The following is a 19,068-nucleotide window of genomic DNA, read 5'->3' as shown; positions in this document are numbered from 1 at the left end:
CCCGCATGGCCCTACAGTATGTCAACATTTTTATGGCTGACTTAGAAAAACGCTTCCTCAGCTCTTGTCCCCTAACGCCCCTACTCTACTTGCGCTATATTGATACACCTTCATCATCTGGACCCATGGAAAAGAAGCCCTTGCGGAATTCCACCATGATTTCAACAATTTCCATCCCACCATCAACCTCAGCCTGGTCCAGTCCACACAAGAGATCCACTTCCTGGACACTACAGTGCTACTAAACGATGGTCACATAAACACCACCCTATACTGGAAACCTACTGACCGCTATTCCTACCTACACGCCTCCAGCTTTCACCCTGACCACACCACACGATCCATTGTCTACAGCCAAGCTCTGCGATACAACCGTATTTGCTCCAACCCCTCAGACAGAGATAAACACCTACAAGATCTCTATCAAGCATTCTTACAACTACAATACCCACCTGCGGAAGTGAAGAAACAGATTGATAGAGCCAGAAGAGTTCCCAGAAGTCACCTACTACAGGACAGGCCTAACAAAGAAAATAACAGAATGCCACTAGCCGTCACCTTCAGCCCCCAACTAAAACCCCTCCAATGCATTATTAAGGATCTACAACCTATCCTGAAGGATGACCCATCACTCTCACAAATCTTGGGAGACTGGCCAGTCCTTGCCTACAGACAGCCCCCCAATTTGAAGCAAATACTCACCAGCAACCATATACCACACAACAGAACCACTAACCCAGGAACCTATTGATCAAACTGGACAGTCTCTACGTAAAAGAATAAATGGACACAAATCAGATGTCAAGAATTATAACTTTCATAAACCAGTCGGAGAACACTTCAATCTCTCTGGTCACGCGATTACAGACATGACAGTTGCGATATTACAACAAAAAAACTCCAAAACCAGACTCCAGCAAGAGACTGTTGAATTGGAATTCATTTGCAAACTGGATACAATTAACTTAGGCTTGAATAGAGACTGGGAGTGGCTAAGTCATTATGCAAGGTAACCTATTTCCCCTTGTTTTTTCCTACCCCCCCCCCAGACGTTCCTGTTAAACCCTGGCTTTGTGCTAGAAATGGCCCACCTTGATTATCATACACATTGTAAGGAGAGTGATCACTTTAGATAAGCTATTACCAACAGGAGAGTGGGGGTGTGTGGGGGGGGAACCTGGATTTGTGCTGGAAATGGCCCAACTTGATTATCATATACATTGTAAGGAGAGTGATCACTTTAGATAAGCTATTACCAGCAGGAGAGCGGGGTGGGGGGAGAGAAAACCTTTTGTAGTGGTAAACACCCATTTTTTCATGCTTTGTGTGTATAAAAGATCTTCTATACTTTCCACAGTATGCATCCGATGAAGTGAGCTGTAGCTCACGAAAGCTTATGCTCAAATAAATTGGTTAGTCTCTAAGGTGCCACAAGTCCTCCTTTTCTTTTTGCGAATACAGACTAACACGGCTGTTACTCTGAAACCAATAAAATGTATCTCACCCATATATCACTTGCTTATAAAACACAACTGTGCCTCGAAAATAATAGCACAATACTGACATTTTAAATCAGTAGATCATTAACACAGTATCTGCATTCAGAACCTCTTAAGTTGATCATGCAAAGTGAAGTTCAAGGTTTTCCACAGTCCAAAACCTGGATAAACATTTCCTCTCACTTAGTTGAGAATCACAGAAGTATTGTTAATCAACGTAAAGACACAGAACAAGAAATTTTGCATTTATCTCCAAGCAAACTACAAACCATTCAGGTCTAGACTGCACTATTTGCACACTGCCATAATAAAAGGGATGGTACTCGCACCCCTGCAGTGAGAACACCAGGGGTATTGTGTCTCAGCTGGACTGACAGGGAGTGATTTGTGTCACTCCTTTAGCTCAGGCAGCATACCACTGCGAGGAGCATCTGGCATGCAGTCCCTATGCTCCCCTGAGTGCCTAGAGCTATAAAGCACCTGCACAAAAGTAGGGAGGGAGGGCAGGCAGGGAGGACGAGGAGACCAGCATGAAGCCTAAGCTGTAGAACTAACAAGAAGTTTGGTGACTGGCATCTGTGCTTCATGACCAGCCATTTTCAATGTTTACTATAAACTCTGGAGATGAAACAACACAAAATTTCAAATTAGGGAATAACTGTCATAAATTGTATGACTTGTACAAACAAATCTATTAAACCTGAGATACAAACACTCACCTCTACAGCATCTGGATGATATAAAATCACAAAAGGCAATGGTCCTATCCAAAGTTTTAGCAGTGGTAGATTCCTGTATTCTTCAAATTTGTCTACTATTTGTTTAAAGAAATCTGTGGGGGGGAAAAATCAATTTGAATAGGCCAAAACCAGAACTTCTGTAATCATGTAATTGATCATGAGTTCACCGTAGTGTTAGTTTTGCTACTGTGACAAAGCAAGTTTTGCACTTATTTATTATTTTGATCATAGTAGCACAGAGGGGTCTCAGTCGAGATTGTTATAAGTGGCTCCATGTCTAGTTGGCAGCCGGTATCAAGTGGAGTGCCCCAAGGGTCGGTCCTGGGGCCGGTTTTATTCAATATCTTCATAAATGATCTGGAGGATGGTGTGGATTGCACTCTCAGCAAATTTGCGGATGATACTAAACTGGGAGGAGTGGTAGATACGCTGGAGGGGAGGGATAGGATACAGAAGGACCTAGACCAATTGGAAGATTGGGCCAAAAGGAATCTGATGAGGTTCAATAAGGATAAGTGCAGGGTCCTGCACTTAGGACGGAAGAACCCAATGCACAGCTACAGACTAGGGACCAAATGGCTAGGCAGCAGTTCTGCGGAAAAGGACCTAGGGGTGACAGTGGACGAGAAGCTGGATATGAGTCAGCAGTGTGCCCTTGTTGCCAAGAAGGCCAATGGCATTTTGGGATGTATAAGTAGGGGCATAGCGAGCAGATCGAGGGACGTGATCGTTCCCCTCTATTCGACATTGGTGAGGCCTCATCTGGAGTACTGTGTCCAGTTTTGGGCCCCACACTTCAAGAAGGATGTGGATAAATTGGAGAGAGTCCAGCGAAGGGCAACAAAAATGATTAGGGGACTGGAACACATGAGTTATGAGGAGAGGCTGAGGGAGCTGGGATTGTTTAGCCTGCAGAAGAGAAGAATGAGGGGGGATTTGATAGCTGCTTTCAACTACCTGAAAGGGGGTTCCAAAGAGGATGGCTCTAGACTGTTCTCAATGGTAGCAGATGACAGAACGAGGAGTAATGGTCTCAAGTTGCAGTGGGGGAGGTTTAGATTGGATATTAGGAAAAACTTTTTCACTAAGAGGGTGGTGAAACACTGGAATGCGTTACCTAGGGAGGTGGTAGAATCTCCTTCCTTAGAGGTTTTTAAGGTCAGGCTTGACAAAGCCCTGGCTGGGATGATTTAACTGGGAATTGGTCCTGCTTTGTGCAGGGGGTTGGACTAGATGACCTTCTGGGGTCCCTTCCAACCCTGATATTCTATGATTCTATGATTCTAAGTACTGTACAGACACAGGAATCTTGCAACTTAAATAGAAAGGACAAATGAAAGAGTATAAAGGAAATATTTTTATCCCCTTTTTACAGATGGGGATCCAACACACAACAGGTTATGTGACTTGCTCAAGGAAGTCCATTGCAAAAGAAGACTATGACTTGCCAAAGGAAGTCTTGCCCAAGGAAGTCTATGGCAAAGCTAGAAATTGAATACATTTCTCCAGAGTCCCAGTCCAGTGCATTAACACAAACCCATCCTCACACTGATTAATTTTTCTGAACAACATGGAAGACTGAATATAAATCTTGGGGGGGGGAGGTAAGGATCATCTATTAAGTACAAGAGAACCTCTACTAACTGACTTTATAGACATTAATTGAGTCCCTCTAAAATGACATCACGAGCATCTGAGATAAAAGGGGAAATGAGATTGTGCAGATTAATAAATCATTCCACAATAATGCTAGAGTCCCACATTTGAAAGAGATTTATACACAAAAGACCAGAGGGTCACCACCTATTATAAACATTGCCTGACACTTTCCACTGTAAGGCCTCAGTTTTAGTTGCTTATAATTTTGCCAAACTTTAACAGTTTGGGTTGCAAATTTCCACGCCAGGTGCCCACCTCAAGCCAAATTTCATCCAAAACCATTCAGTTGTTTTGAACAAGTTGAACAAGGCTAAGTACAAATATGTTATTGTTTTGCTCATGTTAAAAAATTATTGAGACCTTTACTTTTAAATGCCTTAACACCTACTTGCAAGGGAATGGACTGTGTGTCAGGAATGTACCTTGTGCCACCCCAGTAAAAATCCACCCAAATTTGACCATCTTTAGCCTTTGAAAAAAAACATTTTGTACTTGTTCAATAGAGACTTGCTGGGTTTTAAAAGCTAAAAATCTCTGAAGATTCCTTCTTCACTGAGCATGCTTGAGTCTCTCACAGCTCCTTTGTGTGACCACACATTTTATGTGCCATCCCTGCAGAGCAACTGGCTATGCTGCATCCCCTCCCCACCCTCACATGTGACCAGACCATGCATGTGCCATCCTCACAGAGTGACTGAGCTGCCTCCATCCCCTCAACAGCTCCTGCGTGGGACTGGACTGCACATGCCCTCTCCAGACAAGGGTTACGAGGCTCAGAAGAACTTTCCCCATAATGGCTGCTTCAGCCCAGGGTGCAACTGGGCACCACAACTCAGAGCAGGGAGCCTCTCTCTTCTGTGCTCTCTATGACCCTCCTGCTGGTACCCAGGCAGCATGGAGAAGGAAACTGCAGACGAGGAAAAAAGTCAGACTGGGGGGAAGGAAAGGAGTAGATTGGGACAAGAGAGCTAATGAAACTGGGACCAAGGGGGGAGAGAAACTCTGACTGGGATTGGACAGGGAATACTGGGCTGACTGGGCAAGGAGACTGGGAGCTGGGGAAGGAAGGGCATGTTGGGATTTGTTGGGTGGGGAGACAGGGATTAATTGGGCAAGGAGACAGGAATCATTGAGGGAAATGGGAAGATAGGGGACTAGGATACAGTTAGCTGGAGGGCTGGGTGGAGGGAGGGAAACTGGGACTGTCTGGCCACAAGACGAGGACAAGGAACCAGGGGGAAATGGGAGCAGGTGAGAGGAGAGACAGATCTGACAAGGAACTGGGGAGAGTGGAAGGAAGTGAGACTGGCTGGGCAAAGAGACTGGGACAAGGAGCTAGGGAGGGAAGAGAGAGATACTGAGACTGGATAAAGAATCCCGAGAGGGAGACTGGGACCGACAGACAGTACAAGAGGGAGAGAAAAGGCATATCAGATGAGGAGCCAGATGGGAAAACGGAGAGTTGCTGGGCAAACAGACAACGACTGGATGTGGGGACAGGGAGAGATTTGGAATCATTGGGATATTTGGATTCAGACAGTGAGACCAGAGGGGAAGACAAAGACTGGCTGGGTAAGAAGACTGGGACTAAGATAAAAAGCCTGATAAGAGGTGACTGGGTAGGCAAGGAGGCCAAGGCTGGAACAGGAACCCAGAAGTGAGGAAGATATAGGACTAGAACAGGGATAGGAACAGGTTGGAGGGAACAGGGAAGAAAGGGATCAAAGCTTGGGGAAAACAGGCAGAAGAGTTTGTGGAGAACATAAGCCTCCAGAGTCTGGAATAAAAGCCTAAATTCCTGAATCTCATCATTCCTCTGTTGACAACAAATATCTGTGACACTAACTGGCAAATCTGTGTCTCATCCCTCTCTAGTGCTGGCCCACAAAGAGATGACACTGTACTATTGCTATCAGATACTCCATTAGTTTAAGTGGCAGAGGTCTGTGCAGTGGATTTAATGGTCTCAACCTTGCTGATGAACCATGTGGGTGTCAATCCAATGATGGACTACATGATGGAATTTCTGTGTTTTCAGCTTGCTTTTTTAAAAATTCTGAAAATTATACACACACAAACTATGTTTAAAAACATTGTTAAAGGTTAAAAAGTCAATCACTTAAAAGTTAGGAAATGCCAGAGTTAAGGTTCCCTGTGCATCCTTAAGAATATACATTATGAGACAGTCTTTATCTACATGATCACATATTTTTTTCCATGAGCCCCATGCCTGATTCAGTGAATGGGATGGAACTGCTCTGAGGATTAATCAGGGCCGTGTAAGTGAAGGAATCTGCTGTCTGTAGGATCCCTGCCTCATATGTTATAGAAAAGGTGCATAGTTTGGGCTCTACCAAATTCACGGTCCACTTTGGTCAATTTCACAATCAGAGTACGTTTAAAATCATACATTTCATGATTTCAGTTATTTAAATGTGAAATGTCATGGTGTTGTAATTGTAGGGGTCCCTACCCAAAAAGGAGCTGTGGGCAGGGTTGCAAGATCATTGTACGGAGGGTTGCAGTACTGCTACCCTTACTTCTGTGCGGCTGCTGGCGGCACCACTGGCTGTGAGAGTGACGGCTGCTGGCCGAGAGCCCAGCTCTGAAGGCAGAGCTACCTGCAGAGCTGGGCCCTCAGTCAGCAGCTGCCACTCTCCAGCCACCCACCTCTGAAGGCAGCAGCGCAGAAGTAAGGATGGCAATGGTATGGTATTGCTAACCTTACTTCTGCACTGCTGCTGGCAGAGCGCTGCCTTCAGAGCTGGGCACCCAGCCAACAGCCGTCGCTCTCTGGCCACCCAACTCTGAAGGCAGCACAGAAGTAAGGGTGGCAATACCACAACCCGACCTAAAATAACATTGCAACCCCCCTGCAACTCCCTTTTGGGTCAGGACCCCCAATTTGAGAAACACTGTTTCTTCCCTTCCCCTCTCCGCTCCCCCTCCCCCATGTGAAATCTGTATAGTATAGGCGACAAGAACACAAAAGACCACATTTCACACAGGGGAGGGGGACTTCACGGTAAAGCTTTTTTCATGGCTGTGAATTTCGTAGGGCCCTATGCATAGCAGATGAGGGCAAGGGGTTGCAGGAAGAGAAAGGAGGATCTGGTAGTTTAGACAGTGGAATTCTGCCCTGGAGAACTGGCTTCTATCCCACCCTCTGCCACAGAGGGTGATGCTAAGCAGGTCACTTAACCCAAATTTTCCACAGGTAGTCATTAATTGTGTGTTCCTCATTTTCTGGATGCCCAAACGTGGCCTGTTCAGGAGAAGTGCAGGGGGCTCATAATTGCAGCTGAAGGCAGCGGGAGCTGTGCTTGAATATATAAAGTGTGATACATTGTTAAGTACTATAAAAAATCAGGTCTTCAGCATCTCAGATTGAGCACCTAAAATCAGTGGATATTTTTTACCTTAATCTCTCTGTGCCTCACTTCCCCATAATAACACCCCCTCACCTCACAGTGGTGATGCAAAAAAATTAATTAATTAATGTTTGAGAAGCAGATGGATACTACTGTGATCAGTATCATAGAAGAGACCTCGAGGAAACTAATAATTCTATCTTCATATCAGAATTTGACTAGCATGCAGTAAATACAGCCTATGGCAACATACTGAACTATGGGGTTAAAACAAAACATTGAATAGCTGCTCATTAACTGAGCACTGTCCATCCTACATGCAGAATGACGCTGGGGTCCTATGGAAAATATAGTATGTGATCCTGTAATTAAAGACTAGATCATAATCCTTATGCACAAACAGAGCTCTTTTAAGGTTGTATAGCCAACCTTAATTCTGGCATTTCCTAACTTTTGAGTGCTTGACTTGAAAACCTTCATAATGTTCTTTTAAAATAAATTTGTGTGTGAGATAGATATAAATGTAGCAAATGCTGTCTTAGGCTCTGAACTTGCAAGGAATTCCACACAGGCAGCCGCCTGCACCAGAGCAAATGGCAGGATTGTGGCCCTAGTGTATGTCTTTTAACCCACTTATGTCATAGTACAAAGTCAGAAATGACATGTAAAAAGAGCAGTTCAGCCAACTAGATCTTCATCAGAATGTATGATGCAAAAGAAACACATTTAAACAACCCAGAACCTTGAAAATTTCCCTGGTACTGGCAAGACATACCTACAGAAGCATTATTTATGCTTACCCTGATCAAAACAAAATTCTGCTTTTAAAGACACTCGTTGGCTTTCGAAATAAAATACTGTAACATTTTCAAATCTGAGCCCTGTCTGCTCTATAACTGGTTTCCAGGCCCTGGGCAAGGAATTGAAACAGTAAGACTTGGAATCTTCACTAAGCGAGAGCTATTGGTTTCCGTAGAATCTAAGATTTCTGCTTCTCGTGGTTGTGAAGATAACTTTCCAAACATGACCCAAGTATGATCTGATGCAGCATTTCCTGGTCTTTCATAGAATCATAGAAGATTACGGTTGGAAGAGACCTTAGGAGGTCATCTAGTCCAATCCCCTGCTCAAAGCAGGACCAACACCAACTAAATTATCCCTGGCAGGGCTTTGTCAAGCCGGGCCTTAAAAACCTCTAACGATGGAGATTCCACCATCTCCCTAGGGAACTCATTCCAGTGCTTCATCACCCTCCTAGTGAAACAGTGTTTCCTAATAGCCAACCTAGACCTCCCCCACTGCAACTTGAGACCATTGCCCCTTGTTCTGTCATCTGCCACCAGTGAGAACAGCCGAGCTCCATCCTCTTTGGAACCCCCCTTCAGGTAGTTGAAGGCTGCTATCAAATCCCCCCTCACTCTTCTCTTCTGCAGACTAAAAAAGCCCAGTTCCCTCAGCCTCTCGTCATGTGCCCCAGTCTGCTGATCATTTTCATTGCCCTCCGCTGGACTCTCCAATTTGTCCACATCTTTCTATAGTGGGAGGCCCAAAACTGGAGCAGGTGGCCTCACCAGGGCCAAACAGAAGGGAATAATCACTTCCTTCGATCCGCTGGCAATGCTCCTACTAATGCAGCCCAATATGCCATTAGCCTTCTTGGCAACAAGGGCACACTGCTGACTCATATCCAGCTTCTCATCCACTGTGATCCCCAAGTCCTTTTCTGCAGAACTGCTGCTTAGCTAGTCGGTCCCCAGTCTATAGCAGTGCATGGGATTCTTCCATTCTAAGTGAAGGACTCTGTACTTGTCTTTGTTGAACCTCATCAGATTTCCTTTGGCCCAATCCTTCAATATGTCTAGGTCACTCTGGACCCTATCCCTACCCTCCAGCATATCTACCTCTCCCCCCATCTTTGTGTAATCGGTGAACTTGCTGAGGGTGCAATCCATCCCATCATCCAGATCATTAACAAAGATGTTGAACAAAACCGGCCCCAGGACCGATCCGTGGAGCACTCCGCTTGATACCGGCTGCCAACTAAACATCGAGCTGTTGATCACTACCCATTGAGCCCAACAATCTAGCCAGCTTTCTATCCATCTTATAGTCCATTCATCCAATCTATACTTTTTTAACTTGCTGGCAAAAATACTGTGGGAGACCGTATCAAAAGCTTTGCTAAAGTCAAGATATGTCACGTCCACTGCTTTCTCCATATCCACAGAGCCAGTTATCTCATCATAGAAGGCAATCATGTTGGTCAGGCATGACTTGCCCTTGGTGAATCCATGTTGACTGTTCCTGATTACCCTCCTCTCCTCCAAAATGCTTCAAAATGGTTTCTTTGAGGACCTTTCTAAATCAACAGAAAGATTGTGCTGGTTAGGCTTTTGGAAGGGGAAAGAGCTGCCACCGTTAGGAGAAGGGTTCCGTGTGTGTAAGTTTGTAGGAGGGCTGCACTTCCCACCTACTGGAACAGAGACTTGGGTGCAGTCTCACCTCCTAAAGCAAGAGTCCATGGGAGTATTCAGTCTCCCAAATAGAAGGCTCTTTAGGTGTAGGTGGGGACATCAACAACACCCCATCACCCCTTAGAAACAGTTCTGTGGAGAAGAGTCTCTCTTGCTATAGCAACAGAGGAGGAGGATGCTAAGTCCATCATCCACAACCTACCCCAAGCAGAGTTTCATCTAGCTCTCAACACAGACAAAGCTGTCTGTTGGGATGGCCAGAGGGGCCCCAACACAGGGCTCTGTGCCGAAATGTCTGCTCATAGTTTTAACTGTCCCTCCCAGGAGTTTGATTAAAGGATAAGGGACCCCTGGGTCTTTGAGGCTCTTGAGGTGTTAGTGCTTCAAAGCTCCACCCTCAGAATACCTATACTGGCCTGGTGGCTAATTGAAGCTGCTCTTTGTGAGCACTTGTGCACCAACTGGGACCCAGTGCCTCTAGATGGGTTCCCTGCCCAAGTGTAAAAGGCCCAGGCCATTGTAGTTTCTCATGGTGGCTGTGCTGCAGCAAAGAGCTCTGGGGCAGCTTGGAACTTTAAAGCTCCCATCTACAAGGCCTGTGCCGGCAGCTGTTGGGGCCATGGAGTGGGAGGTGCTGAGAGGAGCCAATGTGCCCTGCTGCATTTGCCTTAGCTCCAGCAGGTAGGGAAGGGTCCAAGAGGTTACATAACAGTTATATATAATGTGCTACAAATGGACTTTGTGTTGTTTCTCTAGTAAGAGAGTTGTGGCAGATGTACTTTAATTACACATAAAATAATTACATAAGATACTAAGTCCAGGAGTTATATAGTGTTATAAAATGTGGACTTCATATTTTACAGATAGAAGAACACAACGTGAAATACAGCTCACAATTTATAACCTATAGTACATCTATTATACTTCTGTTTTGCCACAGAAGCATTTTGTAGATGGAAGGCCATATCAATCTATATTTTAATGAAAATTCTACAAGTGTGAGAAGGGCAGGATTGGGCCTGTACATTTAGCAAAAAGCTAACAATAAACCAGATCAGCTACCTTTTGGGATATCCAGACACCAGATAAAATTCACCGTATTAGGTGTTCAGTTGTTGTAAATCAGCAGCACTCCACTGAAGACACCGGATTTACACCAGTTGCAGGTCTGGCATATTGTTTTCCCAAATGACATCAAAAAGAAAAAACTTCACCAGCAGGAGCATTAAACCTACATTTATAGTATTGTCTTCTTCAGCACAACCACCACACCCACCCTGCAGCAAAGTTAAGCAAAAAAATAATCCTTTTTCTTCTTTCCACTTCAGGTATAATTTACCTGAAAGATCCCTTTTGTTAAAAAAAAAATCAAGGCTCAATAATACAGCACAAAAGCCCATAGTTGCACAGGTACAAAAAGCACAGAAATCCATGCTTATTGATATTTTTACTGTCTCACTGGGGAGAAAGGCACAGTAACTTCAGCATCTTAAGACTCATATGAATATAGGTGTATAAAAAAGTCTCACAGTAGAAAAAGAATTAGTAATGTCCGATTTGTCTTGAAAATCAGAGGAGCATAATGAATGGACTCATAACACTGTAATGTGGAACTGTTCCAGTTTTGCATAAATACTGCATACACTTTGAAAGTTTGTTCTGAAACAACAATTCCTATGTACATAACAAGCTCATCTAATTATGTAATTATCCAGCACTTTAGCATAAGACTCCTTTAGGTAGAATCTAGTGGGAAAGCATGTACCATGGCAGTTGTTTTTAAATGTATTAGCCATAAAGAGGCTGACCAATGATCTCTAAAGTTTCACTGAAAGACAAGAAATGGATTTCAAAGCATACAGGGGTGGAAAGGTAGCTTCTGAAAAAGGTAAACTTCAAAATGTCCTTTTGAACTCTTGAAAGTTAAAAATATTTGACATCAGTTAGGAAATATCTGGTAAAAATCAAAACAAACAATTCGTCCAAGTTTAATGTTACGTTTGGACCAAGACAGAGGGGGAGCTGAAAGCAACACAGCTGTCTGCCGGCTAGCTATTATTCCGGCTGCAAAAGAGAAACTAACACAGGAGGCTTTGCAATGGGGAGGGGAAGTGCTCAAATAATTAAAAGGACAGGACATCATAATTAAGAACTTGTTTTCATGAAACAAATTATAATCCATTTATAAACTCGTTGCAAATAGCGGGGGGGGGGGGAGAATACCCCAGGAACCATAAAGAGGTGTCAGAGGTTTCTGGGGGAGGCTTGGTTGGTAGAAGTAGAGTCTCGGTAATACGGCCTGTCTGTTTTGCCTGGATCTAGAAATGCAGCAGGATGCTGAGTAATGAACTGTTTTGTTTTTGTCTGCAGCTTGGAAAAAATCCTTTAACCTAAGACCAGCTCGCTCCTACTCTGTTATTCTACAACACCAACACCACCACCACTTAGTGATGGGACCAGTCCAGCTCCACGGCTGCAAATCAGCTCCTATTTCTACAGCCCCTGGAAATCGCCAGCCACTTCCCGAGCACTTTACTAATGTCTACACCGCTGTACGCCCTGTTGCCGGGGCTGATCCCCAGGGCATTGCGGTCACCCGGGAGAGAGGGTGCCGCAGGCAGCAGCTCCAGGAGGGAAGAGGGGTTTGCAGGCACCCCCCGCTACGTGTCTGGGCGGCCGTTACCTTCCCCTTTGCGCTCGAAGAGCAGAGCATTTCCCAGCAGCGGGTAACAGGGGCTGAGCCCCGGAATCGGCTTCAGCGCCTTCCACTTCCCCAGGTAACCCGGCAGCAGGCGGCACGTGAAGGCTGCCAGCAGCGTGAAGAGCAGAGTGGCGGCTCCAGCCCCCCAGTAGAGCAGCCGGTCCCCCTCCTGGGGCAGCTGCAGAGCCCCCATCGCTGCCCCGACCCGGCCGCTGGGCGCGCACTGAGCCGTTGTCCCGAGAACAGTTCCCCTCTCCTCGAGCCCGAGCTGAGCGGCTGCGCCAGGGGACTCCAGGGGGCGGAGGCGGAGCTCGAGCCCCGGGGGCTGGGCTGGAGCGGGAGGACGGGGAACAAAGTGGCAGGGAAGGAGGGATCTCTAGACAGGGAGCGAGCATGAGCGAGCAGAGCAGCAGAGGAAGGAAACGCGGCTGTGATCTATGGTTGGCCTTGTTCTCACTGTGTAAGCTGGGATCTGCAGGAGGTGACACGAGCCCACAGCAGGGGAAAGACCACGAAGGAGGGAAGCATCAGAGAAGACAGACTCAGCAAAGGCACAGACTCCATGCAACTCCCTCAGCTTCTGTTAGGCCACATGCCTGCAGCAAAAGGCAAAGTGTGACCCTAGGAGTAAATACTTCAGCTTTCAGCTGCCAAGGACCAGGAGCCCCAACTCTGAACGTGATACCCCTGAGCCTGTGCAGCCTGGGATCTGAACTTGGAGGGTCAAGTGAGGTCTCCCTGTGGTTGTCAGTGACCCTAACTACCACTGCTCATAGGTAGAGGGGTCAAACCATCTTTCACTCAGCTACTGCAAGGTCCAGGGCACAACTACTAGCCTCATGGGCAACACTGAGAATACCTTCAGGACACAGGCAATATTACATATGAGGGCAGGGTCAGTGTGGGAGAGGGACAAACTACAACAACCAAGTATAGTCATGAGTTGATACCCTGTGGGGTAGAGGGCCCAGAGCTCGGTCCTCCAGCCCGAGCCTGGAAGTCTACACAGCAATGAAACAGCCCCACAGCCCAACCTGTGAGCCTAAGTCCACTGGCTCCCTTCTTAGGACAGTGGAAGCACTCCTGGTGAGGATGCGCACCACTGACACAAGGAGGGTAGCTGGATGTGAATCACTGCAGAAATTACTACGGTGGCTGTTGTAGTAATGTAGACTGTAGTTAGATGAGGCCCTGAAACATAAACCCTTGTATCAGAGGCCTGGTATGAGGCCTAAGGCCTGAACTAAAGTAACGGTCAAGACTTTGTTAACATAAAGCAAAGTTAAGCTGTGAGCAAAAGGCAGGCACTGCTCAGAATCTGGCAAGGAAAGGGCTGATGTTTCAAAAACACACATACCTAAAAGGTACTTGACACTAGAGATATAAACACGTGCCAGGATGGTACCAGAACACTCCGATACTTGCACATTCCACACAGACAACAAGGAACAAGCTGACCCATCCTAAAGACAGGGGCAGAAGGTTAATATGATGGATGGGGTTGTTTTGATCAAACCAACATGTACAAGGTAATAGGCTGCACCTTACTACGTAGAGGGGTTGTACCTCAGTATGTCAGGAGTGAGGTGTAATTTGTTTGTACCTGTATATAAGAATGCACTCCTGAGGGGTTGTCTTTGTCTGGCATAGGGGGCAGTGGTAAATCCCATCACTGACTGAGCCGGTCCATTGTCAGGGAGCATATATGTACTGGTAGAGCTGTAGACATCTGATCCGGGGAGCTAGAGACTGTGTTTCATTTGGCAATAAACCTGGCCAGGTGCCTTCGTACCTTATCAGAGTCTGTGGTCCTTGGGGTTTCTCTTGGGGTCTGCTGTGCCAGCTATCTGTGCAGAGCCAGGGCAGCACGAAGCCAACTGTTATCAACATTGAATAGAGCAGAACACCGCACTGGTGACACTTGAGGACAGCTGTAAGCCAGCCGAATATAGGTCAACTTTCTAGCATAGACATACCCTAAATCAGTGCTTCTCAAACATTGCAGGTTGGCAACCCCTTATTTGAAGTCAACATTTTCCACAACTCCATTACATTTACTATAAAAAGTAAGAGTAAAAAATGTATAGATGGTAACAATCATAACCCTTTATAATTTATTTGGGTGCGTGGTTTAAGAGGTTGCCATAGAATACTTGACTTTGTAGGTGAGGATATGTGGGGAGTGAGATTTTCTTTACTATAGATTGTAATAAAATTTTCAATGCTTTGTGACCCTCCCACCCCCCCCACCGCACACGTACACAAGGGGATCACAAGCCACTGGCTTAGAAAACACTAACCTAAACTGTGTAGGTAGTCAGACTAGAGATGATCATAATGATCCCTTGTGGACTTAAAAATCTATAACTTCTCAAAGTTATTGATTTTCTTTCTGATCTTAGTCTAGTCCTTGTTGTTGAGGTGCACAACTCCTGACATATCCAAGTAACTTAACAATATTTTAGTACATTAGTTAGAGAGAGATCCCTCCTTCAATGCCCTTAGTGAAGCCAACTCTGCTACATTTCCTCCATGATGAAAACTTGTCTCTTTCCATCCAAACACACAGTTAAGCCTGTCTTTTTGACATTTCCTTGTGGATACCCAGCTAGCAATTTATCTTCAACATGGCCAAAATTGAGCTTACAATCTTCACTCACAAATTTTCCATCACAGTGGATTACACCACCATCCTCCCAGTCACTCATGCCCAAAATCTGGATGTCATTTTTGACTGAGCCCTCTCTTTAGAGGCCATCCAGGGTCTCTCCAAGTATCACCACTTCTCTCTGCATAATATTTCAAAGTTTTAGCCTTTTTCTGTCTCTCTGGATTGCCGAGGCTATTGTTCAGGCCTTCATCATCTCATGCTTTTGTAACATGTTTTTGTATATGAAATAGAGATTATAAATTGTTTTGTACTTTAGAATAAGTTGTACTTTATGCCTTTACATTTGGTTAAGGTAGTTGACCATGTATTAGATGTGGAGTCTGAAATTCAAAATGGTGTGTCTGCCAAACAACTGCTCGACTCCATCTTTGTTTAGCTTCTTGTTGAAGTTTTCACGCCCTTTTGGAACTTTGGCAGGAAAGGCAGTTAACCATTAGCACAAAACTGGTTCCAGCAGGGGAGCTGCCAGTTTTATCTCAGAACTTTGGTGCACTTGTTCCTATATAAACTCTGAGCGCCCGCTGTCCTAGAGGCAGCCACGGTACCGTTGTATCTGCGCGGCTACATGGACCAGAAGATCAATATCTGAAAACATCAGCATTAAGAACTGTGACTGTGCTACCAATCTCTAAACCCCACATTATTTTCAGAGAAAGGTACAGAGGTCCTGTAGATCACACACCCTTGGGTGATCACAGAGCCAGGCCTCTCTTTAGCATCAGCAGAACCTGTTGATCTCCCACTAAGAAGCAGTTGAGACCCAGGGTCCATCAGTTGGCTGTGACAACGGTGTCGTGCCATCTATTGCTTATCAACACCTAGAAACGGTGGAGTATCTAGGGTATTTTGGTTTTAGGTTTATTGCCAGAGTATCTGTTTGGTTGGGCCTGGATTTTAAATCCAAATTGTCAAACCACATCTCGCTGTTGCTTCTTAATAAGTTATCTGTTCTAAATAAAAGCTGTCATCTGTTTACTTTATTCTTCTCTCTTCTTTATCCATTTGCATCATGGGATAGGAAGGCACACTATCTTTCCCTTCTAACCCCCAGCTGATGGACCTTCGTCCGGTATCTAAGATGCTGCTAATTAGCTGCAAGGGATAGCTGGCCTTTACCATCCTCACCATCACAGTTAACGTTGCAGGGTTAACACTTTCACTACTATAATCTCCCTTTCTCTGGCTTTGAGGCAAGACAAATTGCCTTCCTAAAGCCATTTAAAATGTTCCAGCTAGGGATTATCTTCCTGGCTCATCACTCAGAACTTCTGGGCTGCTACTGACAAAGTTCTAAAAATTTCTCCTATTTTAAGGGTCTAACTGACCACTTCAGCAGTCTGCTGCATGATCCTATTGCCACCTTTGAAAATCACCATGCCTGCAGCTTGCTGAAGGTCTCACATCAAGTCAGTAATACAGCTGGTGTGGTCCAGAAATACAAGTCAAGGGATATGAATTCTAGTCACAGCCTTGCCACTGATTTGTCTTGTGACCTTTGGAAAATCACATACCCTTTCTGTGCCTTTGGGATTTAAGGATACCGGTGAAGCAACAGGAATAATCTGTGAGATTGATAGTTAACTGGAGGGATTAGAGACAAGAACAAAAACTAAAATGAGATTCATCTTAGTAAAAGGTATATTGATGCCACACTTAACCCTGATTACATCTGAATATTAAACTGAGGCTAAGGCCTAACTTCCTTGATCCCTGTAACTTTGTTTCAAGGGCAATCACAGTAGTTATCTTCCTCCCTACTTAATTGCTGTCCTGAGTAACAATGGGGGAGGTCTAGGTTGGCTATTAGGAAACACTGTTTCACTAGGAGGGTGGTGAAGCACTGGAATGGGTTACCTAGGGAAGTGGTGGAATCTCCATCTTTAGAGGTTTTAAAGGTCCAGCTTGACAAAACCCTGGCTGGGATGATTTAGTTGGGGTTGGTCCTACTTTGAGCAGGGGCTTGGACTAGATGACCTCCTGAGGTCTCTTCCAAAACTAATCATCTATGATTCTAACATAACATGTGGGAAAATGGAATAACCAGACAGAAACACAGGATTAAGACTATCATAAAACTATTGGCCACATAATTGTGCCTCTAGCCTGCTTCGTGCAGAATAAAAAGCCCTACCCTTACACGCCAGTGAGCTGCAGTAGCCAATGGGAGGGTGAGTATCTCTCTCTCTCTCTCTCTCGCTTGTTGGCATGCACATACACTCAGCTCTGCCGCCCACCCACCCCCGACGGTGATCACGCAGGCATGCGCCCCCAACCCCGCTCCTGTCTCTGAGGCTGCTCCAGGCACACTGAAACCATCCCAATGTGTAGAAAGAATAGTAAATATGGCAGGCGACCAGCTTGGCTTAACAGTGAAATCCTTGCTGATGTTAAACACAAAAAAGAAGCTTACAAGAAGTGGAAGATTGGATAAATGACCAGGGATGAGTATAAAAATATTGCTTGGGCATGTAGGAGTGAAATCAGGAAGGCTAAATCACACCTGGAGTTGCAGCTAGTGAGAGATGTTAAGAGTAACAAGCAGGGTTCTTCAGGTATGTTGGCAACAAGAAGAAAGCCAAGGAAAGTGTGGGCCCCTTACTGAATGAGGGAGGCAACCTAGAGACAGAGGATGCGGAAAAAGCTAATGTACTCAATGCTTTTTTTGCCTCTGTCTTCATGAACAAGGTCAGCTCCCAGATTACTGCACTAGGCAGCACAGCATGGGGAGGAGGTGGCCAGCCCTCTGTGAAGAAAGAAGTGGTTCGGGACTATTTAGAAAAGCTGGACGTGCACAAGTCCATGAGGCCTGTCAAGGTTCCTCCCCCACTCTGAACTCTAGGGTACAGATGTGGGGACCTGCATGAAAACCTCCTAAGCTTACTTTTACCAGCTTAGGTTAAAACTTCCCCAAGGTACAAATTTATTTTATCCTTTGTCCTTGGAATAACCACTGCCACCACTAAACTCTAACTGGGTTTACTGGGAAACGCAGTTTGGACACGTCTTTCCCCCCCAAATCCTCGCAACCCTTGCACCCCACTTCCTGGGAAAGGTTTGGTAAAAATCCTCACCAATTTGCATAGGTGACCACAGACCCAAACCCTTGGATCTGAGAACAATGAAAAAGCATTCAGTTTTCTTACAAGAAGACTTTTAATAGAAATAGAAGTAGATAGAAGTAAAGGAATCACCCCTGTAAAATCAGGATGGTAGATACCTTACAGGGTAATTAGATTCAAAACATAGAGAATCCCTCTAGGCAAAACCTTAAGTCACAAAAAAGACACACAGACACAAATAGTCATTCTATTCAGCACAATTCTTTTCTCAGCCATTTAAAGAAATCATAATCTAACGCATACCTAGCTAGATTTAGAACTTTTAGTAAGTAGACTCCATTCCTGTTCTATCCCTGGCAAAAACAGCATACCAACAGACACACAGACCCTTTGTTTCTCTCCCTCCTCCCAGCTTTTGAAAGTATCTTGTCTCCTCATTGGTCATTTTGGTCAGGTGCCAGCGAGGTTACCTTTAGCTTCTTAACCCTTTACAGGTGAGAGGATATTTCCTCTGCCCAGGAGGGATTTTAAAGGGGTTTACCCTTCCCTTTATATTTATGACAGGGCCAGATGCGTTGCATCCAAGAGTGCTAAAGGAATTGGCGGATGTGATTGCACAGCCATTGGCCATTATCTTTGAAAACTGATGGCGATCGGGGGAAGTCCTGGAAGACTGGAAAAAGGCTAATGTAGTGCCAATCTTCAAAAAAGGGAAGGAGGAGAATCCTGGGAACTACGGGCCAGTCAACCTCACCTCAGTTCCTGGAAAAATCATGGAGTATGTCCTCAAGGAATCAATTCTGAAGCACTTTGACGAGAGGAAAGTGATCAGGAACAGTCAGCCTGGATTCACCAAGGGAAAGTCATGCCTGACTAATTTAATTGCCTTCTATG

General features: G+C 45.2%; 1 protein-coding gene across 2 annotated transcripts in view; it reads right to left on the bottom strand.

Moving 5' to 3' along the window:
- CYP4V2 (cytochrome P450 family 4 subfamily V member 2) overlaps positions 1-12,748 on the bottom strand; it is a 30,287-nt gene extending 17,539 nt beyond the window's left edge. The window contains exons 1-2 of one of the 2 annotated variants that reach the window (XM_084627451.1): positions 12,427-12,748; positions 2,219-2,331 (exon numbers count right to left, since the gene is read on the bottom strand). In XM_084627451.1, coding sequence (XP_084483577.1) covers positions 2,219-2,331; positions 12,427-12,637 — 324 coding nt within the window. In that variant the 5' untranslated portion in view covers positions 12,638-12,748. The remainder of the gene's footprint in view (positions 1-2,218; positions 2,332-12,426) is intronic. The other variant, XM_084627452.1, reaches the window with a different exon arrangement.
- Between the last annotated feature and the right edge of the window lie 6,320 nt (positions 12,749-19,068).

This window comes from Lepidochelys olivacea, assembly GCF_965140295.1.
Source record: "Lepidochelys olivacea isolate rLepOli2 genome assembly, chromosome: 4".
NCBI classification, from domain to species: Eukaryota; Metazoa; Chordata; order Testudines; family Cheloniidae; genus Lepidochelys; species Lepidochelys olivacea.
The sequence above is the reverse complement of the archived record's forward strand: the minus strand, read 5'-3'. Positions and strand labels throughout refer to the sequence as shown.